This window comes from Bos indicus x Bos taurus, chromosome 27 (genome assembly GCF_003369695.1).
Source record: "Bos indicus x Bos taurus breed Angus x Brahman F1 hybrid chromosome 27, Bos_hybrid_MaternalHap_v2.0, whole genome shotgun sequence".
Taxonomy (NCBI): Eukaryota; Metazoa; Chordata; class Mammalia; order Artiodactyla; family Bovidae; genus Bos; species Bos indicus x Bos taurus.
Window position 1 is genome coordinate 33780845 of NC_040102.1, and position 27541 is coordinate 33808385.

The 27541-nt window shown below is 39.3% G+C and overlaps 1 protein-coding gene and 1 pseudogene across 1 annotated transcript in view; one reads left to right on the forward strand and one right to left on the reverse strand.

The window, feature by feature from the left end:
* The window catches only part of ADAM32 (ADAM metallopeptidase domain 32), a 168805-nt gene that overhangs the window by 65149 nt on the left and 76115 nt on the right, over positions 1-27541 (forward strand). Inside the window, exons 10-12 of the mRNA XM_027530051.1 lie at positions 548-629; positions 10350-10486; positions 19140-19317. Coding sequence (XP_027385852.1) covers positions 548-629; positions 10350-10486; positions 19140-19317 — 397 coding nt within the window. The remainder of the gene's footprint in view (positions 1-547; positions 630-10349; positions 10487-19139; positions 19318-27541) is intronic.
* On the reverse strand, positions 15056-15691 carry LOC113884985 (annotated as a pseudogene).

Sequence of the window (27541 nt, forward strand, 5' to 3'; positions counted from 1 at the left end):
CATACATTAAAGCTACTTTTCATTGTTATTGAGCAAAATGCTTTTGATTGAAATGTTTGATCAAAGTCTTTGGTGCATATGTGTGTACTCAGTTGTTAAGTCATGTCCAACTCTTTGTGACCCCATGGACTGTAGCCCACCAGGCTCCTCTGTCCAGGGGGTTTCCCAGACAAGAATACTGGAGTGGGTTGCCGTTTCCTTCCAGGGAATCTTCCTGACCAAGGGGTCAAACCCTGGTCTCCTGCATTGCAGGCAGATTCTTTACTGTCCCTTTACAGGGAAGCCTGTAAAGGCTTTGGTAACCTTAACCAAATGTCACAAGAACAGTAAAGTCATCAAAAATTTGGATTCACTGGATATGTTTTAGAAACCCAAAGTGCTTAATCTCATTTAATGAACACTGTTTTACAAATGTGAAACAAAGACATAAAGATTTCACTTCAGTTTGCTTCAGACTAGAATTTTATGAACTATAGGAAAATTCTCAGCAAGAAATATCATATATGAATTGTCAAAATTAACTATCACTTAATACTTATTTATTTAGCTTTAGAGAATATCCAAATTATGTGGGAGCTGCATTTCCTGGAAAGATGTGTGTTACCGGTTATTCTGCAGGAGTTGCTTTGGTATGTAATGACTTAATCTTATTTGAAAACAAGTGCATTAAAAATTTTCCCAGCATTACGGCATGTATTTTACACATTTTACATTTATATTTACATTTAGATATTGCATTTATATTTTCATCACTGTTAAAACTTTGAAATATGTAGAATTAGTAGAATTCATAGAATTCTGAAGTGCAAAGTATCTTATTACAGATATTTGGAAGTTAAAGTGGAATAAAATATCACAGATACACTTGTATTCCTTACTATATTGAAGAATGCATCATGAAAAGATCTGCAAAGATATTCCTATAACCTAAATAGATTTTTTTTTCTTGTAGGTATAAAATTGGAGATGTAGTCTTACAGATAAAATAACTTCAAAATCAAATCAAGTGATCAACCAAAAATATGATAAAAATTCTTTAAAATGTTTCAAACTTTCATGTTATTGTTCAGTTGCTCAGTCATGTCCAACTCTTTGTGACGCCATGGACTGCAGCATGCCAGGCTTTCCTGTCCTTCACCATCTCCTGGAGTTTGCTCAGACTTATGTCCTTTGAGTCAGTGACTCCATCCAACCATCTCATCCTCTGCTGTCGCTTTCTCCTTTTGCCATCTATCTTTCCCAGCATCAGGGTCTTTTACAATGAGTTGGCACTTTGCATCCAGTGGCCAAAGTATTGGAGCTTCAGCATCAGTCCTTCCAATGAATATTCTGTGTTGATTTCCTTTAGAATTGACTGGTTGGATCTCCTTGCAGTCCATGGGACTTTCAAGAATCTTCTGCAGCACCACAATTTGAAAGCATCAGTTCTTTGGCGCTCAGCCTTTTTTATGGTCCAGTTCTCATATCCATACATGACTACTGGAAAAACCATACCTTTGACTATATGAATCTTTGTTGGCAAAGTAATGTCTCTTTTTTAACATGCTGTCTAGGTTTGTTATATCTTTCCTTCCAAGGAGCAAGCATCTTTTAATTTCATGGCTGCAGTCACCATCAGCAGTGATTTTGGTGCCCAGAAAAATAGTCTGTCATTGTTTCCATTGTTTCCTATCAATTTGCCATGAAGTGATGGAACCAGATGCCATGATCTTCAATTTTTGAATGTTGAGTTTTAAGCCAGCTTTTTCACTCTCTTTTTTTACCTTCATCAAGAGGCTGTTTAGTTCCTCTTCACTTTCTGCCATAAGGGTGGTATCATTTGCATACCTGAGGTTATTGATATTTCTCCTGGCAGTCTTGATTCCAGCTTGTGCTTTTTCCCAGCTTGGCATTTCTCATGATGTACTCTGCATATAAGTTAAATAAGCAGGATGACAATATGCAGCCTTTATGTACTCTGTTCCCAATTTGAAGCCAGTCCATTGTTCCATGTCCGGTTCTAATTGTTGCTTCTTGATCTGCATACACGTTTCTCAGGAGGCAGGTCAGGTGGCCTGGTATTCCTTTCTCTTTAAGAATTTTCCAGTTTGTTGTGATCCACACAGTCAAAGGCTTTAAGTGTTGTCAGTGAAGCAGACGTAGATGTCTTTCTGGAACTCTCTTTGCCTTTTCTATGATCCAGCAGATGTTGGCAATTTGATCTCTGGTTCCTCTGCCTTTTCTAAAACCAGCTTGAACATCTGGAAGCTCATGGCTCACATACTGTTGAAGCCTATCTTGGAGAATTTTGAGCATTACTTTACTGGCCTATGAGATGAGTGCAATTGTGCAGTAGTTTGGGCATTCTTTGGCATTGTGTTTCTTTGGGATTGGAATGAAAACTGACCTTTTCCAGTCCTGTGGCCACTGCTGAGTTTTCCAAATTTGCTGGCATATTGAGTGCAGCACTTTCACAGCATCATCTTTTAGGATTTGAAAAAGCTCAGCTGGCATTCTATCACCTTCACTAGCTTTGTTCGTAGTGATTCTTCTAAGGCTCACTTGACTTTGCATTCCAGGATGTCTAGGTGAGTGATCACACCATCGTGATTATCTGGGTTATGAAGATCTATTTTTGTATAGTTCTTCTGTGTATTCTTGCCACCTCTTCCTAATATCTTCTGCTTCTGTTAGGTCCATACCATTTCTGTCCTTTATTGTGCCCATCTCCCAGCTTTTCATGAAATGTCCCCTTGGTATCTCTAATTTTCTTGAAGAGATCTCTAGTCTTTCCCATTCTTTTGTTTTCCTCTGTATCTTTGCATTGATCACTGAGGAAGGCTTTCTTATCTCCCCTTGCTTCTCTTTGGAACTCTGCATTCAAATGGGTATATCTTTTCTTTTCTTCTTTGCCTTTACCTTCTCTTCTTTTCTTAGCTATATGTAAGGCCTCCTCAGTCAAACATTTTGCCTTTTTGCCCTTCTTTTTCTTGGGGATGGTCTTGATCACTGCCTCCTGTACAATGTCACAAACCTCCGTCCATAGTTCTTCAGGCCCTCTGTTTATCAGATCTAATCCCCTGAATCTATTTCTCACTTCCACTGTATAATTGTAAGGGATTTGATTCAGGTCATACCTGAATGGTCTAGTGGTTTTCCCTAGTTTCTTCAGTTTAAGTCTGAATTTTGCAATAAGGAGTTCATGATCTAAGCCACAGTCACTCCTGGTCTTGTTTTTTCTGACTGTATAGAACTTTTCCATCTTCTGTTGGAAAGAGTATAATCAGTCTGATTTTAATTTTGACCATCTGGCGATGTCCTTGTGTAGAGTCATCTCTTGTATTGTTGGAAGAGGGTGTTTGGTATGACCAGTATATTCTCTTGGCAAAACTCTGTTAGGCTTTGCCCTGCTTCATTTTGTACTCCAAAGCCAAACTTGCCTCTTATCCAGGTATCTCTTGACTTCCTACTTTTACATTCCAGTCCCCTGTGACAAAAAGGACATCTTCTTTTTGGTGTTAGTTCTAGAAGGTCTTTTCGGGCTTCATAGAACTGTTGAGCTTTAGCTTCTTTGACATTAGTGGTTGGGACATAGACTTGGATTACTATGATATTGAATGGTTTGCTTTGGAAATGAACAGAGACCATTCTGTTGTTTTTGAGATTGCACACAAGTACTGCATTTAGGACTTTTTTGTTTACTCTGATGGCTACTCCATTTCTTCTGAAGGATTCTTTCTCACAGTAGTAGATGTAATGGTCATCTGAATTAAATTAGCCCTTTCTAGTCCATTTTAGTTCACTGATTTCTAAAATGTTGTTGCCCACTCTTGGCATCTCCTGTTTGACCACTTCCTTGATTTACCTTGATTCATGTACCTAACAGTCCAGGTTCCTATGCAATATTGTTTTTTATAGCATTGGACTTGACTCCATCACCAGTCACATCCACAATTGGGAGTTGTGTTTGCTTTGGCTCCATCTCTTCATTCTTTCCTGAGCTATTCCTATAGCTTGGTTTTTATCTTGGCGATTTTGTTTGGTTCCGTTTTATAGTTTCTAGTTCCTTGGTTCAGTAATGTGTGTTTCCATTGACAATCTTTCTTAATTCCTTCAGCATTTTTGTTAATTGCTCTTTGAACTTGGGTTCTGGTAGATTTGGGATGTCTGTTACATTGTTTTTTTCAGAAGATTTATCTTTTTTCAACTGGGAGTAGTTCTTCTGCCTTTTCCTTATAGTTCTCTGACTATTAATTTAAGAGAAACAGTTATCTACTCTGGTCTGAAGGTCTGTTTTTATGTAGAACTGAAAGCTGAGCACAGAAGAATTGATGCTTTTGAACTGTGGTGTTGGAGAAGACTCTTGAGAGTACACTGGACTGCAAGGAGATCCAACCAGTCCATCCTAAAGGAAATCAGTTCCGGGTGTTCTATGGAAGGACTAATGTTGAGGCTGAAACTCCAATATTTTGGCCACCTGATGTGAAGAGCTGACTCATTTAAAAAGACCCTGATGTTGGGAAAGATTGAAGGCATGATGAGAAGGGGACGAGAGGATGAGATGGTTAGATGGCATCACGGACTCAATGGACATGAGTTTGGGTAAACTCCGGGAGTTGGTGATGGACAGGGAGGCCTGGCATGCTGTGGTTCATGGGGTTGCAAAGAGTCGGACACAACTGAGCTACTGAACTTAACTGAACTGACCCTTTATGTAAGATTGTGTAAGTCCAATAGTTTTGGTTCAAGGGCTGTTTTGATATGAATGCTTGACATGTCTTTCTCAGGGTGTGCTGGCCCTTGTCCCCTTGATAGGGGGTGTGCTTGTGGTGTGCTGACTGGAGCCTGCACTGGAGGTTGGGTGGAGCCTCTTCTTTGCTCTGTGGTTGTCACAGCCTTGTTGGGGACAGAATCTGCTCTTCAGTTGTTGGAATGGAAGTTTCCAGATCCTTTTCTAAACTGTTGTGTGAGGTAGGACTGGAGCACTCCTACTGGGACAGGAGCTGCTGTGAACTCCTCCCCAGGTGCTGTCCACCAAGATGTGTGATTGTGTGATGTTGCCCACCACTTGATGTGTGCACCCACTAAGTTTTCTGATTGTGGCACCTGGACTCATCTCTGTCATAGGAGTACCAATAATTAGCTCAGATGTCCCTCAGGCTTGAATGCATTGTTCTGGCCCCAAAACTCACTGGTCTGAGTCCTTCCAAAGTTATACTCCTGTGCCTGATTTGGGAGCGTGGATAATCAGCTTAAATTTCAGGTCCCCCACCTCCATGTTTGGGTACTCTGGAACTTTGCAAAACCCTCGGTGGTGGAAACCATGCTTTGTTGTGAGCATGCTGACAAGAAAACTGCTATGGTGCACCTGTGACCCTTGTTTTGTGTGTTGACAATGGGACTCTTATGGTGGACTCCCACATCATTCTGTACACATTCCCAGTCATGACCCAGACTATACTCCAGGCCCTTCAAGCTATCTCTGTATAGCCAAACTGAGTCCTTTCTCCAGACTGTCCATTGAAGCTTTGAGATTCAGAACTTGGCCACTTCACACTCATGAATATTTAGGCATGTGGGAAGCTTGCTGACATGCAAAGGCAGTCTGTGCTGTCTCTCTGTGCCCTGCTGGGGCGTAATCCACCTCCCACATTCTCCCTTGTGTCTCTGATGCTCCCTCTCTGTCCCAGCAGACCTCCCAGGTGGTAAAGGAGATTTCTAGAATAAGGGAACCTTTCTTCTTTCACAGCTCCCTGCCTAGGGGCAGAGGTCCCGTTCCAGTTCCTCTTTTCCCTTGTCCCTTCCTCGTACTCCACTATCTAAGAATCCTTCTTGCAGATTTAGTTGAATGTGATCTTACGCCTGCTTTCAGTAGATTTTCTGTGAGATGTGTTCTGCATGTAGATGTATTTTTGATGTATTTGTGGGAGGAGGTAAGTTCCAGGTGCCTCTATTCTGTCATCTTCATCTCCTCCCACTCAGTAGCATTTTCAAACTTTATACTTTTACTTCTCTTCTTCTCCAGGGTCTTATTCTTTTTTAGTTATTAATTATAGTTTATGTGCTTTTACATCTCTTTTTGTATTATATATCCTATAATGTATTTTATTATAATTGTTTTAGTATATTTGTTTTTCCACTTTTAAACTAGAGTGAATTATGCACCATCATGATGCTATCACAGTATCTAATTCTGACTATACACCTGCCATTAACAGTGACATTTATGCTAATTTTCTCATGTTTTAATGATGTTAATTAGCATTATTTTACTTCAACTTCACTCCCTTTAGTATTTCTTGTAAGGCATCTCTAGTGATGATTAACTCCTTTAGCTTTTATTTGTTTTAGAATCATGATCTCTTCTTCATTTATGAAGCACAGCTTTGCTGGGCATAGAATTCTTAGTTGACAGTTTTTTCTTTTGATATTTTGAATATATAATCCTATTCTCTCCTCACCTGAAATATTTCTGTTGAGAAATATGCTCATAGTCTTATGGGAGTTCCCTTGTGTATAACCTGATATCTTCTTTTTCTTTCAAAATTCTTTCTTTTTCTTTATTTTAATTATTTAATTGTAATGTGTCCTCATGTAGCCCTATTTGGGTTCAACCTATTCAGGATCCTTTGTGTGTTATGCACTTGGAAATCCATTTCTTTCCCAGTCTTGGAAAGTTTTCAGCCATTTTGCTTTAAATGTACTTTCTGTCCCTTCCTTTTCTCCTTTTCAAGTTCCTAAGATATGGATATTAGTGTGTGTGTGTGTGTGTGTGTGTTCGTCCCATAGTCGTGTAGGCTTTCTTCTCTCTTTTTCATTCTTTTTAAGGTTTTGCTCTTCTGACTGAATAATTTTAAATATTCTTGAATTCTAGATCACTGATTCTTTATTCTTCTTGTTCAAGCCTACTGTTGAAGCCCTAGGACATCTTTTTTTAAATTTTTATTTCTTCGTTGACCTTATTTTCTTCATTCACCATTTTCTAATTTCATTTAGTTATCTGTTTGCTTTTGTAGTTCACTAAAATTCTTTAAGAAGTTTATCCTGAATTATTTCTCTGACATATCTCCTTTCCTTTTGGGTCATTTATTTGCAGCATTTTTAGTTTAATTTTATTGTGTTACATTCACCTGATTTTTCTTACTTTCTTCATTCCTTACTTTGGTATCTGTGCATTTGAGTAATTGGTCTCCTCTTCCAGACTTTACAGGCTTATTTTGGCAGACAGTTCTTCACTGGCCAGTTCAGTTGAGGTTTTTGGACATGTACTTGGGCAGACAGGTCCTATTTTGGGGCAAGAGCCACTGTCCAAGCTCTGAAGTCAAGGATGAGGGGTATTAACTGTCAGATAGGACTGCTGGCATGGTTCCCTGCCCAAATGAGGCAGTAGGATATACTCTGTGGTTGTCCAGATTCACTGATCAGCCTTCCTAAAAGGTAAGGAAAAAGAACTTTACTCAGCATTAGCTGCGGAATGAATTAGCTTCCCTGCCCTGACAAGGCAGCAGAGTAGGCCCTATGACTTGCATGCCTCATTATTTGTGGACACACGTTAGGCAGACTGTACCCTTAATTCCTTGGCCACATGGGACCACTGCGTTTTGTTCTAAAGATGGGGAAAACCATGAGCTGTGCTCTCTGTTCAAGTGCCACTGTAAGCAGGATTGTTGGATAGATGGCACAGCTTCCTGTGTGCTCTGGCTAGATTCATTGGTTGGGCTTTCTGAAGGCTATATTTAGCAATGGCAGGGCTATGAGTTTGTTTCCTTGCCCAGGTGGAATTGGAGAATCAGCTTAGCTCTTTGTGGGGTCAACCCAAGCTATCTGTTACTCCAGGTTTCCTGGCCAAACAGTGCCACTGGCTTTTCCCTGTGAACAATCAACTCTGCCTGCTATACTCTCTGTTCAAGTGTTGCTGCACTATGCAGCTACCAGGTATTTTAATGAGGCTTCTGGTTAGGGGTGCTGCTGCTGCTGCTAAGTCACTTCAGTCGTGTCCAACTCTGTGCGACCCCATAGACGGCAGCCTACCAGGCTCCTCTGTCCCTGGGATTCTCCAGGCAAGAGTACTGGAGTGGGTTGCCATTTCCTTCTCCAATTCATGAAAAGGAAAAGTGAAAGTGAAGTTGCTCAGTCGTGTCCGACTCCTAGCGACCCCATGGACTGTAGCCCACCAGGCTCCTCAGTCCATGGGATTTTCCAGGCAACAGTACTGGAGTGGGTTGCCATTGCCTTCTCCTCTGGTTAGGGGTAGCCAGGGGCTATACTAGTCATTGCTGCTGCTGCTGCTGCTAAGTTGCTTCAGTCGTGTTCGACTCTGTGCGACCCCATAGACGGCAGCCTACCAGGTTCCCCCGTCCCTGGGATTCTCCAGGCAAGAATACCGGAGTGGGTTGCCATTTCCTTCTCCAATGCATGAAAGCAAAAAGTGAAAGTGAAGTCGCTCAGTCGTGTCCGACCCTTCGAGACCCCATGGTCTGCAGCCTACCAGGCTCCTCCGTCCATGGGATTTTCCAGGCAAGAGTACTGGAGTGGGGTGCCATTGCCTTCTCCATACCAGTCATTAGGCAAGGCTATAAACAGCTATGCTGACTGGGTAGAGGGTCCAGGGATAGCAAGGCTTTTCATTTGAGGACTCAAATCAGGCAGATCTGCACCTCATTGACTTCCCTGGTCATACACTTCTACTGTCCTGGCTCTGCGGATCTACCAGTTGGGACCTACAGTTGCTGTGGATGGGAATTTGGCTTGCCAAGGTCTAAGCATTGATTGTTGCAACCCTCACCCCTACCCCATCTTCTCTGTCATGATCAGATTTACAGTGGTCAAATCCCACTCATCCTTTGTGATCCTCATGGGGCAAGACCAGAGTAGGGCTCCCAGAAGTGACCCCCAGTACTGGGGGATCTAGATGTCCACTCTGTACTCTTTTCCCACTTTGGGCACCATAGCCTGGGAAGACCTCTCAGTGTTGTGCTGCATCAATGTTGGGGAAGGGTAGTGCATTCATGTATAACTGCTCCTGCTAATCTTCTTATGAGATCTGTCTTGATCTCTGGTGCCGGTGTTACTTCAGCCTCACTTCCATGTTCTGGGATTTTCTCAGTGGTGTCTTGTCCATAAATAGTTGCAGTTGTTCTTGTGACAGGGAGTAAAGTTGGGAAAGACCTATGTTGTCATCTTGTTAATATCACTCCTGTTGTAATTTAATTCTGATTAGGGACCTGGAAATAAGCAAGGGTAATGAGACAAAAGTTCGAGGTATTGTCATTAAAAAGTGTCATTTTTAAAATGTAGGGACTTTTTCATCGTGTATAGGGAAGCTTACTCTACTGGCAAGAGAAGTCCAGTGATATTTGTCCATGACACTCTAGTTCCCATTTCAAGTTTCAGATTCTGACTCCTGCATCAAATCTGGGAAGTTTGATAATTAAATTGGTGCTATAACCCTATAGTACTTATAACTAGGCCCTGAGCTTGGTCCTCAAATCAATAACTAGAGGAGATGATGAGTCACTACTGTGCTGCTGTAGAGGCTTTATGATTGCCTATTTACATTCTCAGTTGCTCATTTATAGTTTTTCCTTTCTGTTTCATAATGTGCTTCCTCTAGCACTTCCATAAGAAGCCAGTTGACCCCACAATATTTATTATAGCTTGTTTTTGTAAGAGTGAAGTGCCTTGATGAGCCTCACATCTTGGCCTCTACTTGCACCTTATCTTATGCCACATTTGGCAATAATTTGAGAAATTATGATATCATTACATATCGTGAATTACCATTGTCCTATTTCTCCTTGTTAGGGAAGATAAGATATTTGTGCATTTGTTATATTTGTGACAGCCTAATCATAAGAAAGCTTTCTTGAGGATCTATTTTCCATGGTTTTTCCTGATACTAGTTACTGTATCTTTGAGAATATTGGCTGGAAGCACATAGTGTACTTACAACTGAGTAATTTGATTGTGTGGCCACTTTGTGAGCTGGGAAGTGGAGTATCATATGGACTATCCTGAATGAACATGATAGCTGGTCTAAGAAATTAAATAAGGCAAATGGAAAATCATGGTCCATATAGCCAAAAATCTGATGTAAAAATAGCACATTTATGTAGTTATGACAATTATTTAAGGGTTATCTTAGGCATTCAATTGTTAAATAATGGCAAAACTAGACATAGGTTCATACGCGTATATCTCAATAAAATTTTATAAGAAGAACTTCAGGTTCTTAGTTGTCTAAGGAACTGTATTTCCATATTCTTAAGTATTTGATAAAACAGTAAAATGATTTTAATTAGAAAAATACTATTTTTTACCACCCTTCAGTGAAGTGTCTTTTATTTGAATTTTCTTTGTTGTTGATGTAGTATCCCAAGGAGATGACTTTGGAGGCAGTTTCAGTTATTGTCACCCAGATGCTGGGACTCAGTCTGGGAATATCATATGATGACCCAAAGAAATGTCGATGTTCAGGAGCCATCTGCATAATGAGTACAAAAGCCGTGTAAGTTTTTCCAAAAATAAATTTTACTTGTTGAATTTATCAATAATTTGTTTAAATAATTCAAGTGAAAATTTTTAGTATTTGCTTATAGTGCAAATTAACTATATAAATGGACCAAGTATCACAAAATCAAAATATGAAATTTTAAGCCTAAGAGTAGTTTGGGGGAAGGTTAGTATTAAGAACAAAATAACAAATCCAGTCTGCAAGATACATTACCAAAGGAATTTCCCATAGACTGTGTATTTTATGAAATCAATTAGGATCTTTAAAAATATGCTGTAGCTCAAAACAAGTGACCTTTGCTTTTAGAGTATATTAATATTCTGGGGAAACTTCAATCTAAATTACATAACATTTGTGTGACTTTGGATAAATGACTAGACCTTGCTTAGATTTATTTTTCTCATCTTTAAAATGGAAACGATTATGCCTATTGTTTTGTTTTCCAGCGTGATATAAGAATGAAATGAGAAAATAAAATAGGAAAGTGTTTTTTAAATTGTAAATTTTCACAAGTATGTGATGGATTAGTTACAGGGATTTATAAATTTGCCAGTGTTCCTTACATGGTATATCATACAAGGACTATAGCAGCTGTCATTAGTATTCTAAAGTTTTTCATTTGTAAAAAGGGTCTGTGCTAAGTATGACCTATTCATAACTGAAGAACAACCAACAGTCAAAGGTGAAAACAAGCCATTACTTTTCGAAAACATACTCTTTTTATCGTTCTAAGCACCACATAAGGCTAGTTCTTACATTCTAAAAATGGCTCAAATACATACATATTTTTATATACAGACATATTACATTATAAACTAGTTCTACGTGTGTTATATGTAAAAATAATATTTATATGTATAAAGTATTTAATTTTATTAAATTTCAATGTATAAATTATAATACTATTTATTGAATCAAATATAAGATTTATATAACTGTATAAACAATATGAGCATTGCCATCTTGGGCCTGTTGTCCATTTGGCCAACTATTTTCAAGTATGCTTATGACAAGATGCTTTGTGTAGCTCACCAGAGTCTGGTATTAATGATAATAAAAATAACAAATATTTACATTGTACTTGCTGTGTGCTAGAGGCTACTTCAAACACTTTACATATGTTGTGTCGTTTGGTTTTCACAGCATCTCCTTAGGGCAGGTCCTAATATTCTCACCTTTACGGATGAGAAACTGAATTATAAAAAGGATAACTATCTGTGGTCAGATAGTTGGTTGTGGCAGTCCACAGTTTTGAACCCAGTCATTCTGGCTTTAGAATCTGTGTTAATAATAAACCTTTGTATTTATATACTGCTTTATGATATCTCAAATGCTTTCATACGTATTCTCCATTTTCTTAAGGAAACTTTTTTGATGTGTGTAGGGCAAGTGTTATCTTAATTTTTACGAAATTTAACAATTTTATTTGCATCTATATGTAAGGTATATAAATGAATATATAAGATCTATCTATAAATGTATATAGATGTATCTTTTGCATTTCCACAGTACTTCTCATATATTATTTTATGTAATTTTCAAAGAAACCGTGTAAGTAAAGCAAATATTATTATTTCCAGTTGTCTTTTTCCATGTATTTTTAAATTTTTCTATGCTTTAAGGTTAACAATCATTTAATGTATTAACATTTTCACTTATAAACATACAATTTGCATATACAGGGAAAAACTGGTTCTGAAGACACCACAGAATACTAGAGACAGGCAAGCAATTGGAAGAAAAAAGAAAAGATCAACCCTAGGGGAAAAAATGGAACTGCATTCTATGCTGGTGTCTGTAAACTTGGGAAGGAGAAAAAGATCGCACCAAATCACAATTAATGTAGAAAAACAAACGTGGGTAATTCTGTATCAATGGCAGGAACTTCTCCCATGATATAGATCTTGCATCCCAGTCAGGCCCATTTCATGAATGTTGATCTGAAACACAGTGGCTCACCTCTCCCTTTTCTTTAAATCTAACCCTGAAGTTAACTCAAGAAATTAAACGAACAGAGCTAAGAAACAAGCAGACTGGCCTGTGTTCAATATCAATGGCCAGTTATTTAAAAGTGCACGTGGAAGTAAAATGCTGACTAAGCACTTTGCTTTAATTAAAGTGAACAATTTCCTTCCAACTCACCTAACTTCTTGATTTAGGACTACCTAAGCAAGGCGACCAAAAGATTGGCATATATGAGAATTGGGGCCAAGGAAATGAAGCATCTCAGCCCATTTTTATGCTGAGCATGCATTTCCTCTCAGGATCAAGTCACTAGGGACCGTGAACTTCCAGACTCAACTACAGTTGCCCACCGGCTTGCCCAGCTAGGGACAGGGACTGGAGATGGGGGATCACGTGTATGTCAGGACTTCAGTCCACAGCTCCCCCTAGTCTGTCAGGGGAAAGCCAGGGGAGCACAGGGAGACCATCTGCTTCAAGGACATTTCAGTGACATAACTCAGTATCTGTGGTTCCAGTAATTCCTAGTTCAAAATTAACACTCTAGTGCAACATTAAAAACTGAGTTTAGTATTTTATTTGTAAAGGATACAGCTTGAATAATGATTACCATCTGAACAAAGCTATTCTTATTACATATGATGTAAAATTAGTAACATTTTTAACTATCAAAACCAGTGTTGTCACACATAACATCTGGCAACTTTCCACCACATGACACATCAAAAGAGATGACAGCCAAGTATACTTCTTTTCAGCTGGAAGCAGACTCTCCAGCGTCAACAGGTACAGTGGAACTGGCTGGGAAACAGACCTGTGGTCACCACAATGCTCATTTGGCATCTAGTTTCCATACAGAGATAGATCTATTTAAGTCTGCCTCAGAGGTGGAGTGGACTGATAAGTGAAACAAAAAACTGTGTCGGTAACTGGCCACATAAAATATAAACACAGTTTGTGCTACTGCTGCTGCTGCTGCTAAGTCGCGTCAGTCATGTCCGACTCTGTGCGACCCCATAGACGGCAGCCCACCAGGCTTCCCTGTCACTGGGATTCTCCAAGTAAGAACACTGGAGTGGGTTTCCATTTCCTTCTCCAATGCGTGAAAGCGAAAAGTGAAAGTGAAGTCGCTCAGTCGTGTCCGACTCTAGTGACCCCATGGACTACAGCCTACCAGGCTCCTTCGTCCATGGGATTTTCCAGGCAAAAGTACTGGAGTGGGGTGCCATTGCCTTCTAGGAGTGTATTTTATGGAAACATGGCCACATGGAGTATAGGGACAAAGACCTTCATTGTGCCTTTGTAAATGTACATTTTTTAAAACATGCAGGACAGAAAGCTGGAATAAGTGAAGTTTTAAAATTTATATAGATAAAGAAATAAGAAATAACAGAAATGCAGGACCCTCAGTTTTTCAGAGCTTCACATATAAGTTGGGGCTCAAAATTAAGTGGTTCACTAAAGTCAGAAATAAAAGCAAGGCTGGTGTCCTAGTCAAGTAGGTAGAGAGGTATCTTGAGCAGGTCATTCATGTCTCTAGGCCGAAATTCCCATCTATAACCTGAGTTTCCCCCACCATGCAACACAGCTCAGGGACAGCAACAGTGCCCAGTCCTACACAGGACAGGAGATGAGCTCATCAACAGCCTTCAGAAGGACATAATAAAACACGTCCTCAGTGCAGCCCAACCCCCTGAAACAGGAACACTGCAACTATGGCTCTAATTTCACTTTCCTCACCATTCTCTTAATATTACTTTATCAACAAGTAGAAAAATAAGCTATAAGTAGGCTGAAGTGGCAATAAAGAATGCTCAAAGCAAACACTAAAAGCATGATGCCTCTGAATAAAATAAATCTACCTCCACACACTTTTTTGGAGTTGTGCCTTCTTCAAGTTTTAAATGATAAAGCCCTAAAATGTTGACACTCAAGTCTACTCCTTTTTTGGGATGCTTTCTAAGTATTGCAACCAAAAACAAATAAGAATAAAATGAAAAAGCACCGTTTTCAAGGGGGGAACTGCCATCCCACACATCATCCTGAGCAGTTTGCTTTGCTGGAGCCCCAGAGGCTGTGGGATATCACACTGCTGCCTAAGAAAGGTTCCAGCCTATAACTCCTGAAGTAACATGCAGCCAGTTCTGGTCTGAGGTTTCAAAGTCTGACATTAAACCAAAAAACTGCAGTTTTTCTTGCCACAGTCATTCACTCAGTCCTACATCATCACCATGTTACCAGCAAAACACTAAAATAAATTATCCCTTAAGAACTAAGGCCTAACTCTAAAAAGAAAATGGCTTTTCAAAACAAGTGTGTTCAAATAAAGTATTGAGAGAGTTTTATAAGGAAACTCCTCGAATGAGCCAATGGCCTCATATAGTCCGCAGTTAAGCTAAACAGCAGTCCAAATCTTTCTCTGCAGTACTTCTATATCCTTATAAGTATTTTGTCACTACTTTCAAATGAACTATTAAACCTATTATTAAAAGCATTTATAACAAACAGAAATGCCCTGCAAATTATATTATTGTACACAGGGATATCAGAAGCTATGCACGTCTAGGTTCCAAGGACTCTACAAGACCCAGAACAGAGACCCTAAGGCCATGACTGTGGCTGCTCCAGCCAGCATGCCCAGCGCCAAGTCACTGTCATTGTTTTGATACCACTCACGAATGATGACTTGGTTGGCAGGCTGCTGTCCATAACGTCCTGCATATGGGTACTGATAGGGTACAGCATAAGCCTGTCCATTTGCAGCATAGAGAACTTGAGTTCCTTGTGGGTATGCGCCACTGTTTGGACCATAGCCATGTGCCTGCTCAAGGGTTGGTGCAGCATAGTCTGTGTAAGAAGGTGGGGAGGGAGCCACAGCTGTCTTCATCATACATGACTTCTGAGCCAACATAAGCCAATATAATCCTGGAGTGTAAACTTCCAGTCCAAACAATCATCTGTGCTTTCTGCACCAAGACTGATGGTTTTCCCATCTTGGCAAACAATCTGCAGCATACAGTCTTTCGGCTTCCCATCTGGTGGCTGAATATCCCGACATTCATATCCCACGCAGATGTTGATGCAGTCCACTGCCACGTGGACCTCGTCTTCTACACTCTGCCGAGTTTGGTCACCATAATAGATCAGGTGACCATCTGACCACAGGTCAAACCAGTTCTTCCAGTGCTTCAAAATGGTACTCTGTCACAGCAACCATCCACTCTTCACAAATGCCATTTTCTCACCTGCAAAGCCTCCAGCCACCACTGTGCACGGCAACAGGTCCATAGCAAAAGGAACTGCCGGGTTACTTGGCTCTGGCTGCCTCACGCTAGTGTCCTGGCCGCCGTCCGCTGTCCTCCATGTGTTTTTTTAAAATGCCTTTGAGTACACAGAGCCTAAATGACTCTACATCAGATACACAGGTTATAAGTGGACAACTGTGGCTGATGTCAGTAATCTCATCAATGATTTATTGGTCACTTACTATAAGCCAGAAAGTTTAATTAGACACTTATTAATATTTAATCCTCATAACAAGCCTGTGAGGTGGATGGATATTACCCCTATTTGGAGATAAGAAAACAGAGAGTTTAATCACTTTGCTTAAAATCTCATTAAGTCTCAAGATTGGTACTAGTCAACAAGTTTATCTAACTCAAATCTTTGTTATTTTCTCTACTTCATGTTGATCTCATATAGAAGACAGTTATTATATTGGAATTAATTTAAACCAAGTAGCAAAAGAACATTAAAATATATTTGTACAAACTTCATTATTTCAGTGATCTTCCTAATACATTATTTTGATGACTTAATTTATATTTGCTTTTTAAAAGTAGGTAACTTTTAACATAGTCTGTACAACAGATGAATTCAGAAGTGAAGGGAGTAAGGACTCCCAGCAGCACATTCCTCTCTGGTCACCAGCGCTATATGCTCTAGTGGTTCTCCCTGAGAGGGCTATGAGTATCCTTCTATTGCTGTGGACTAACTACTGTGGGTTGTCTGGTAGACTTGGCTGGGTTGGCCCCTCTTCAATTGATTGCTAATCTCTGCCTTGTTCAGATGCCACCAGCCACTGGTGGGTGGAGCTGTGTCACAAGGAGGCTGGCTGTGGAACCTCATTGCTCAGTGGTTGCTGGAACTGGGATTGAGATGGGTGGCTGTGGGGCCAGGGGTCCTGCATGGACCTAGTATCTGTCTGCTGGTGGGTGGTACCAGTTCCTGAAATGGCTTACTGCACAGTCCAGTGTGTCCCAAAGCTGTTGACAGCCTGCTAGTGAGCAGGGCTGAATCCCAGGTTGGCCAAATAAGGGGCCCAGGGTGTCTCAAAAATACTGTTAATCTGCTCATGTGTAGGTCTGGAGCTCAGAGACTCCTGGGGCTGTTGCTTGCCTGCTGGTGGATCAGCTGGGTCCTGAAATGGCAGGCTCTGGGGCTCTGGTGGTACTGAGGTTGATGTTTACCCACTGGTTGGTGGGGTCAGAGTTCAGGAGATACCAAGGTTAGTGATATGTCCTTGTTGGGGAGGCTGGTGGTGAGGGCAGAGCTGACTAGTGGGGGAGGCTGCTCTTGAGGAAGCTAGAGCTGAACTTACTGGTGGGTCACCTATCCAGGAGTATGAGTCTTGACTTTACCATGTCTCCACCCCTCCCACTCATCTACTTATGGTTCCTTCTTCATATCTTTAGTTGTAAAAGATCTTTTCTGCTGTTCTTCTAATCTTTCTCATCAGTAGTTGCTCTGTAAATTGTAGATTTGATGTGCGCATGGGAGGAAGTTAGCTTAGAGTCTTCCTATTCGTTGGAAGTCATTTGGAAGCCATCTTGTCATTCTCCAAAATTACTCGGTTCTTTTCTTTGTTTCTTTTTTTTGTATGTGTGTATTTTTGGCTGCCCTGGGTCTTTGTTGCCGGGTGTGGGCTTTCTCTAGTTGTGGGCAGTGGAGGCTACTCTCTAGTTGTGGTGCCTGGGCTTCACGCTGTGGTGGCTTCTCTGGTTGTGGGGCATGGGCTCTTGGGTATTTGGTCTTCAGCAGTTGCTGCATGGGAGAAGGCAATGGCACCCCACTCCAGTACTCTTGCCTGGAAAATCCCATGGACGGAGGAGCCTGGTGGGCTGCAGTTCATGGGGTCACTAAGAGTCGGGCACAACTGAGCAACTTCACTTTCACTTTTCACTTTCATGCATTGGAGAAGGAAATGGCAACCCACTCCAGTGTTCTTACCTAGAGAATCCCATGGACGGTGGAGCCTGGTGGGCTGCCATCTAGAGGTCGCACAGAGTTGGACACAACTGAAGCGACTTAGCAGCAGCAGCAGCAGCAGTTGCTGCATGTAGCCTCAGCAGTTGTGTCTCAAGGGCTCCCAAGTGCAGACTCAGAAGCTGTGGTGGCAGGGCTTAGTTGCCCCAAGGCATGTGGGATCTTTCTGGACCAGTGATTGGACCCATGTCTCCTGCACTGGCAGGCAGATTCTTAACCAGTGGACCAACAGGGAAACCCTAGTGTATTCTTAATATATATATAGTGGAAATATTCAACAGGAGTTCTCTTAACCAATTTTAAAGTTATTACTTAGATGTGGTTACTATGTTGAACAGCAGATCACTAAAATTTATCCATCTTGTATAACTGAAACTTTATACCCATTTCCCCATCCTCCTAGCCTCTTGGCAACTCTACATCTGTGGGTGTGAATCTTCTAAATATCTCATATAAATGAAATCATGAAGTATTTCATACTCTGTGACTAGCTTATTTCACTTAGCATAATGACCTTGAGATTTTGTACTGTTGTTGCATATGGCAGAACTTGCTTCTTTTTTTAAAGATTGAATAATATTCCGTTGCAAGTTATATTCCATTGCAAGTACGTACCACATTTTGCTCATCCATTCATCTTTCAATGACATTTAGGTTGCTGCCATATCTTTACTATTGTAAATATTGCTGCAATAAACATAGGAGTACAGATATCACTTACATATTCTAATTTCAATAGTTTTGGATGTATACCTAGAAGCAGGATTGCTGGATCATATGGTATTCTATTTTTAATTTTTTGAGAAACCTCTTTACTGTCTTCAGCAGAGACTGGATTTACATTTCCATGAACAATGTACTGCGTTTCCAGTTTCTCCGTGTCCTTGCCAACAATGTTCATCTATTTTTAAAGGAATCAAGAGGGAGGGTACATACATATAATTATAGATGATTCGTGTTGTTGTATGGCAGAAACCAACACAACGTTGTAAAGAAATTTTCCTCCAGTTAAAGAAATAAGTTAAAAAGAGAATCATAGCTATCTTAACAGGTATGAGGTGATAGCTCATTGTTTTTTCTTTTGATTTGGACTTCCTTGATGATTAGTGATGTTGATGACCTTTTCATGTACCCGTTGTTCGTTTATATGTGTCTTCTTTCAGAAATGTGTATCCAAATCCTATGCCCATTTTCTAATTGGGTTGTTTAGTTTTTCCTGTTGAACTTGATTTTGTTTTAAGAGAATATGTGTTCAGTGAATGAAATCACATGTCCTCCTGAGGAATGACTGGCCTCTAAGCATTTGTTATGAACACTTAGCATTACCTCTTGAATTTAGCATTTTGAAATTGACTTGTATAATATAGAATTGTGTTTTCAGAAGAATAATGCCATTAACATTATATGGATCCATTTTTAGGCAATCCAGTGGTATGAAGACTTTTAGCGATTGCAGTTTGAGAGACTTTGAACATTTCATTTCAAACGTGGGGGCCCAGTGTCTTCAGAATAAGCCACAAATGCAGGATAATCCAACAGAAATCTGTGGCAATGGCAGAGTGGAGGGAAATGAAGCCTGTGACTGTGGTTCTGAGGAAGTAAGTCTAATAATTTGAAAATTGATAAACTTATTGTTTCTGTTCATCCTTTGTAATAAATGCTGTATACCTCAAATATGACTGGGTGCCATGCAAAATATCAGCAATAATGAAATAAAGTTAAAATGCATACAAGAATATGCTATCTAGATTTAATAGGTTGAAGAGTTTTGGACAAATGTTAAGACTATTCCCCTAAAATTATTGCTGGTAGGAAAAGGAAGTCTAGAATGAGCTTTTGGTTCCAGACTAAATATGTACAGTATTTTCAAATCTGTGCTTAACCTCTGGACATTTGATAAGTGTCTTACTGAAGATTAGTATGGGAGTAGACCATAAAGTATCCTTTAGGGTATTGCCTCACAATGGAGGGACAACTATTAATGTTACAATCTGAACAGTGGGTGATTCTGATTCCCCCATATCACCCTCTTCCCTCTTCCCACTGATAACCACTAGTTTGGCCTTTATCTCTGAGGGTCTATTTCTGTTTTGTCATATTCATGCATTTTTAAATTTATATTCCACATATAAATGATAACATAGAGTGTTTTTCTTTGTCTTTGTTTGACTTACTTCATTAAACATAATACTCTCTGGTTCCATTCATGTAGTTTCATAATACTCTCTGGTTCCATTCATGTAGTTTAAATGGCAAAATTTCATTCTTTTTTAATGCCTGAATAATATATATATATATATATATATACACACACACACATGTGTGTATATAGATATAGTGTATATACATATATACATATATGTATATGTATGTGTATGTGTGTATATATATACACACATACATACATATATATATGCACATACACCACATCTTCTTTATGCATTCGCCTGTTGACAGACACTTATGTTGCTTCTGTGTCTTGGCAATTATAAATAATGCTTCTATGAACATTGGGGTGTATGTATAATTTTAAATTAGTGTTGTTTTCTTTGGATATATATTCAGGAATGGAATTGCTGGATCATAGGCTATGGTTTTTCCAGTGGGCATGTATGGATGTGAGAGTTGGACTGTGAAGAAAGCTGAGAGCCAAAGAATTGATGCTTTTGAACTGTGGTGTTGGAAAAGAGTCTTGAGAGTCCCTTGGACTGCAAGGAGATCCAACCAGTCCATCCTAAAGGAGATCAGTCCTGGGTGTTCATTGGAAGGATTGATGTTGAAGCTGAAACTCCAATACTTTGGCCACCTCATGTGAAGAGTTGACTCATTGGAAAAGACCCTGATGCTGGGAGAGACTGGGGGCAGGAGGAGAAGGGGACGACAGAGGATGAGATGGTTGGATGGCATCACCGACTCGATGGACATGAGTTTGAATGAACTCTGGGAGTTGGTGATAGACAGGGAGGCCTGGCGTGCTGTGATTCATGGGGTCGCAAAGAGTCGGACATGACTGAGAGACTGAAGTGACTGACAGACTGATGGTAGTTTAATTTTGTTTTTCTGAGGAATCTCCATACTGTTTTCTGTAGTGGAAAACATAGTGTACAGTGGTTCTTTTCTCCAAATGCTCACCAGCACAATTTGTTAATTGTGGTCTTTTTGATGATAGTAATTCTGACACATGTGAGATGATCTCTCAATCATGGTTTTGATTTGCATTTCCCTAATGTTTAGTGATGTTGCCATCTTTTCATGTACCTATTGGCATGTCTTTAGAAAAATGTGTATTCAAGTCTCCTGCTTATTTTTAAATCAGGTTGGTTTTTTTTGATACTAGGGCTTCCCTGATAGCTCAGTTGGTAAAGAATCTGCCTGCAATGCAGGAGACCCCGGTTCAATTCATGAGTTGGGAAGATCCGCTGGAGAAGGGATAGGCTACCCACTCCAGTATTCTTGGGTTTCCCGGATGGTTCAGCTGGTAAAAGAATCTGCCTGCAATGTGGGAGACCTTGGTTTGATCCTTGGGTTGGGAAGATCCCCTGGAGAAGGGAAAGGCTGCCCTCTCCAGTATTCTGGCCTGGAGAATTCCATGGACTGTAGAGTCCATGGGTTGCAAAACGTCGGACATGACTTTCATTTTCACTTTTTTGATACTGAGGTTGGTTTTTTGATACTGAGTTGTATGAGCTGTTTATGTAGTTTCAATATTAACCCCTTATCAACCATATTATTTGCAAACATTTTCTCACATTCAGTAGGTTGTTTTTTTTCTTTAACCAATAGTTTCCTGTGCTTTTAAGTTTAATTAGAGCTCATTTGTTTATTTTTGTTTTCTTTGCCTTAAGAGACAGATCCAAAAGGTTGTTGCAGTTAATGTCAGATTATTCTGCCTAAGTTTTCTTCTTGGAGTTTTATGGTTTCTGGTCTTACATTTATGTTTTTAATCTATTTTGAGTTTATTTTAATGTATGGTGTGAAAAAATGTTTCAGTTTTATTCCTTAAATGTAGCTGTCCAGATTTCCCAGCACTGCTTATTAAAGAGATTGTCTTTTCTCTATCGTATATTCTTGCCTGCTTTGTTGAAAATTAATTGATCATAAGTGCATGGGTTTATTTTTAGGCTCTCTGTTCTGTTCCATTGATTTGTATATCTGTTTTGTGCCAGTATCATATTTTTTGTTGTTGTCTCTTTGTACTATAGTTTGAAACTGAGGAGTATGGTATTTCCAGCTATTTTCTTATTTCTTCAGATTGCTTTGGCTGTTTGGAGTCTTATGTTTCCATACAAATTTTAGAATTATTTGTTTTAGTTCTGTGAAAAATGCCATTAATAGTTTGATAGAATTGCATTGAATCTGTATTTTGCTTTGAGTACTATGGCCTTTTTAGCAATATTAATTCTGCCAGTCCATGAGCACTGTATAACTTTACATTTGCTTTTATCATCTTCAGTTTCTTTCATCTGTGTCTTATAGTTTTCCAAGTATGGATGTTTTACCTCCTTAGATTTATTCTTAGATATTTTATTCTTTTTGATGTGATTCTAAATGGGATTGTTTTTATATTTTTTTGTTAACTTATTATTAGTGTATAGAAATGCAACAGACTCCTATTGCTTTAGTATCCTGCATTTAACAAAATGGCAATAAGTACATATCTATCAATAATTACTGTAAATGTAATTGTACTAAATGCTGCAATCAAAAGAAACAGAATGACTGAATGGATAAAAAATAGGACCTATATATGTACGTATACTGCTTCCAAGAGACTCACTTCAGATCTGCCCATGGTCAGTTGCAAAGACACACACAGACTGAAAGTGAGGGAATCAGAAAAGGTATTCCATGCAAATGGAAATCAAAAGAAAGCTGAGGTGGCAATACTTAATTATATAAGATAAAACAGACTTCAAAACAAAGACTGTTAGACAAAGGATGTTATATAATGATTAAGGGATCAATCCAAGAAGATGAAATGTTTGTAAATGTATATGCATCCAACATAGGACAAGTGGTTCAGTGGTAAAGAATCTGCCTGCCAGTGCAAGAGATGCAGGTCACAAAAGAATCGGCCATGGCTTGGCTACTAAACAAGAACGACTAACATAGGTATACCTAGTTACATAAAGCAAATATCAGGTGTAAGAGGAGACACTGACAGTAAACACAATATTAGTAAGGGACTTTAACACCTCACTTACATCTTTAGATCATTCAGACATAAAATCATTAAGGAAAGACTGGTCTTAAGTGACACATCAGACCAGATGGAATTTATAGATATAAATGCAGAATATTCCACATCAAAGCAACAGAATACACTGTTTCAGCTGCCTTGTAACATTCTCCAGGGTAGGCCACAAAACAAGTCTCAGTAAATTTAAGAAAATTGAAATCATATCCAGCATCTTTTCTGACTAGAATGCTATGAGACTAGAAATAAACTACAAGAAAAAAGTACAAAAAATAGAAACATGTTGAGGCTAAACAATATACTGCTAAACAACTAATGGATCATGGAAGAAATTAAATAGAAAATTTAAAAATACCTGTAGACAAATGAAAACAAAACACAATAATCCCAAATCCATGGGGCAAAGAAAAAGCATTTCTGAGGGAATTTTTTAATGATACAAACTTGCCTTATGAAATAAGAAAAATATCAAGCAACCTGATTTTACACCTAAAGGAACTAAAAACAGAAGAAATAAAACCCAAAGTTAGTAGAAGAAGAGAAATAATAAAGATCAGAGTATAAGTAATTGAAATAGAGGCTAAAAAATTAAAAAGATTAATGAAACTAAGAGGTGATTCTTTGAAGAGGATGAAGGAAACTGATAAACCCTTATCTAGACTCATCAAGAAAAAGAGAGAGCCCAAATCAGTAAAATCAGAAATGTAAAAGGAGAAGCTACAGCCAACACCACATAAATTCAAAGGATCATAAGAGATTATTTCAGATAACTATGTGCCAGTAAAATGGTCAAAATGGAAGAAATGTACAATTCTTGGAAATGTGTACTCTCCTAATACTGAATCAGGGAGAAATAGAAAAGATGAACAAATTGCCAGTAATGACTTGAATCAGTAATAATAGTAATAAAATTAACAACAAAAAATCCAGAATCAATGGCTTCCTTCACAGGTGAATTCACCAAACATTTAGAGAACAGTTAACACCTGTTCCTATGATAATAAACAACTGTATGTATGTGTCTTTCCCTTAATACTTTTCTGTGTATTTGTCTGTCCTTATGCCAATTCCACAGTCTTAACTAACGTACTTTTACAGTAAGTCTTAAAAACATTTTGTGTAAATCAATAAACTTTGGTCTTCTTTTTCAAGATACTTTTACTCTTCTAGGACCAGTTTGTTTCCATGTAAGTTAAAGAACTGGCATATAATTGTAGAGACTTTGATTTGAACTGTGTTGTATTCATATATCAATTTGAGGGGAATTACCTTCTTACCAATATTAGTTATGCCAGTCTGTGCACCTTGTGTATCTCTTAACTTATTCAGATCTTCTTTATTTATTTTTTCTATAGATTGCTTATTTTGATAGTTTAAAAATTTTACTTAGCAATTATATCACTAGTATAAAAATTGCAGTGGACTTTTCTGAATTATAGTTTTTATTAGAAGTTCTGAGAGTGGCTTTCTTTCCTTTGTTCTTACTTTTAGGGAGAAAGTTTTCTAACTTTTAACATTAAATATGATATTAGATATAAGCTTTTTTTAAAATAGATGTGCTTTACCATATTGAGGAAATTTATTTCTGAGCGTTTTTTTTTATTGAATAAATTTGAAGTAAAATATTATAAGTTTAGGTTGTATAGTGTGTTACTGTGATATATTTATATATGTTTATGTATTGTTATCTGATTGCTGATGTGGTGATGTTTACTACATTACATAATTATAGGGATTCCCAGTTGGGGTTTGCCTGCCAATGCAAGAGACAAAAGAGATACAAGTTCAATCCCTGGGTCAGGAAGATCCCTTGGAGAAGAAACGGCCATCCACTCCAGTATCCTTGCCTGGAGAATCCTATGGACAGAGGAGCCTTGCAGGCTACAGTTCATGGGGTCTCAAAGAGTTGGATGTGACTGAGCATGTACACACACACACAAACACACACACACACACACACACACACACACTCGCATAAGTATAGTACATTTGTTGTTGTTCAATTGCTCAGTCATGTCCGACTATTTGTGACCCCATAGACTGAAGCACGCCAGGCTTCCCTGTCCATCACCATCTCCCGGAGATTGCTTGAACTCATATCCATCGAGTTGGTGATGCCAGCCAACCATCTCATCCTCTGTCGTCCCCTTCTCCTCCTGCCTTCAGTCTTTCCCAGCATCAGGGTCTTTTCTAATGAGTCAGCTCTTCAAATCAGGTGGCCAAAGTATAAGAGCTTCAGCTTCAGCATCAGTCCTTCCAACGAATATTCAGGACAGTTTCCGTTAGGATTGACTGGTTTGATCTCTTTGCAGTCCAGGGCACTCTCAAGAGTCTTCTCCAACACCACGGTTCAAAAGCATAAGTTCTTTGGTGTTCAGCTTTCTTTATGGTCCAGTTCTCACACCCATACTTGACTACTGGAAAAACCATAGCTTTGACTATATGGACCTTTATCAGCAAAGTAATGTCTTTGCTTTTCAACATGTATCTAGGTTGGTCATAGCTTTTCTTCCAAAGAGCAAGCGTTTTTTAATTTCATGGTTGCAGTCACCATCTGCGGTGATTTTGGAGCCCAAGATAATAAAGTCTGTCACTGTTTCCATTGTTTCCCCATCTATTTGCCATGAAGTAATGGGATCAGATGCCATGATCTTAGTTTTTTGAATGTTGAGTTTTAAGCCAGCTTTTTCACTTTCCTCTTTCACCTTCATCAGGGGGCACTTTTAGTTTCTCTTTGCTCTCTGCCATAAGGGTGGTGTCATCTGCATGTCTGAGGTTTTTGATATTTGTCCCGGCAATCTTGATTCCAGCTTGTGCTTCATCCAGCCTGGCATTTCGCATGATGTACTCTGCGTGTAAGTTAAATAAGCAAGGTGACAATATACAACCTTGATGTACTCCTTTCCCAATTTGGAACCAGTCTGTTGTTCCATGTCCAGTTCTAACTGTTGCTTCTTGATCTGCATACAGGTTTCTCAGGAGGCAGGTAAGGTGGTCTGGTATTCCCATCTCTTGAAGAATTTTCCAATTTGTTGTGATCCACACAGTTAAAGTGTAGTCAGTGAAGCTGAAGCATCTTTAGTGCTGTCAGTGAAGCAGAAGTAGATGTTTTTCTGGAACTCTCTTGCTTTTTCTATGATCCAACAGATGTTGGCAATTTGATCTCTGGTTCCGCTGCCTTTTCTAAATCCAGCTTGAACATCTGAAAGTTCTCGGTGCATGTACTGTTGAAGTGTATCCTGGAGAATTTTGAGTATTACTTTGCTAGCGTGTGAGATGAGTGCAATTGTGTGGTAGTTTGAACATTCTTTGGCATTGCCTTTCTTGTGTGCTTAGTCACTCAATGGTGTCCAGCTCTGCGACCCCATAGGCTGTAGCCCGCCAGGCTCCTCTGTGCATGGGATTTTCCAGGTGAGAATACTGGAGTGGGTTTCCATTCCCTTCTCCATGCCTTTCTTTGGGATTGGATATAAAACTGACCTTTCTAGTCCTGTGGCCACAGCTGTTTTCCAAATTTGCTGGCATATTGAGTACAGCACTTTCACACCATCATCTTTTAGGATTTGAAAAAACTCAGCTGGAATTCCATCACCTGCACTAGCTTTGTTCGTAATGATGCTTCCTAAGGCCCACTTGTTTTCACACTCTAGGATGTCTGGCTGTACGTGAGTGATTACATCATCGTGGTTACCTGGCTCACTAAGATATTTTTTTGTGTAGTTCTTCTGTGTATTGTTGCCACCTCTTCTTAATATCTTCTGCTTCTGTTAGGTTGATACCATTTCTGTCTCTTATTGCACCCATCTTTGCTTGAAATGTCCCCTTGGTATCTCTAATTTTCTTGAAGAGATGGCTAGTCTTTCCCATTATATTTTTTCTCTGTTTCTTTGCATTGATCACTTAGGAAGACTTTCTTATTTCTCCTTGCTAATCTCTGGAACTCTGCATCCAGATGGATATATCTTTCCTTTTCTCCTTTGCGTTTCACTATAGTAAAGTCGGAGAAGGCAATGGCACCCCACTCCAGTACTCTTGCCTGGAAAATTCCATGGATGGAGGAGCCTGGTGGGCTGCAGTCCATGGGGTCACTAAGAGTTGGACGCGACTGAGCGACTTCAGTTTCACTTTTCACTTTCCTGCATTGGAGAAGGAAATGGCAACCCACTCCAGTGTTCTTGCCTGGAGAATCCCAGGGACGGCGGAGCCTGGTGGGCTGCTGTCTATGGGGTCGCACAGAGTCGGACACGACTAAAGTGGCTTAGCAGTATAGTAAAGTAGTATTGCCTATATTCATTATATTGTGCAGTAGATTTCTATGGCTTATTTATTATCTGTTACAAGTTTGTACCTTAAATACCATCACTCTTATTCCTTTGTTTCCACAACCTCTGGTAATGAGTATTTTACTCTTTTTTTCACAGATTTAAATTTTTTAGATTCCACATATGTGTGATATCACACAATTCTTCTTTTCTCTGTTTGACTTATCTCATTAGCATAATGTGCTCAAGGTTTGTACATGTTGAAAATGGGAGGATCACTTCCGTTTTCTTGGCTGAAAAACATTCCATTGTGTGTGTGTAGCACATCTTTTTTATCTATTAATCCATTGATGGATGTTTTGG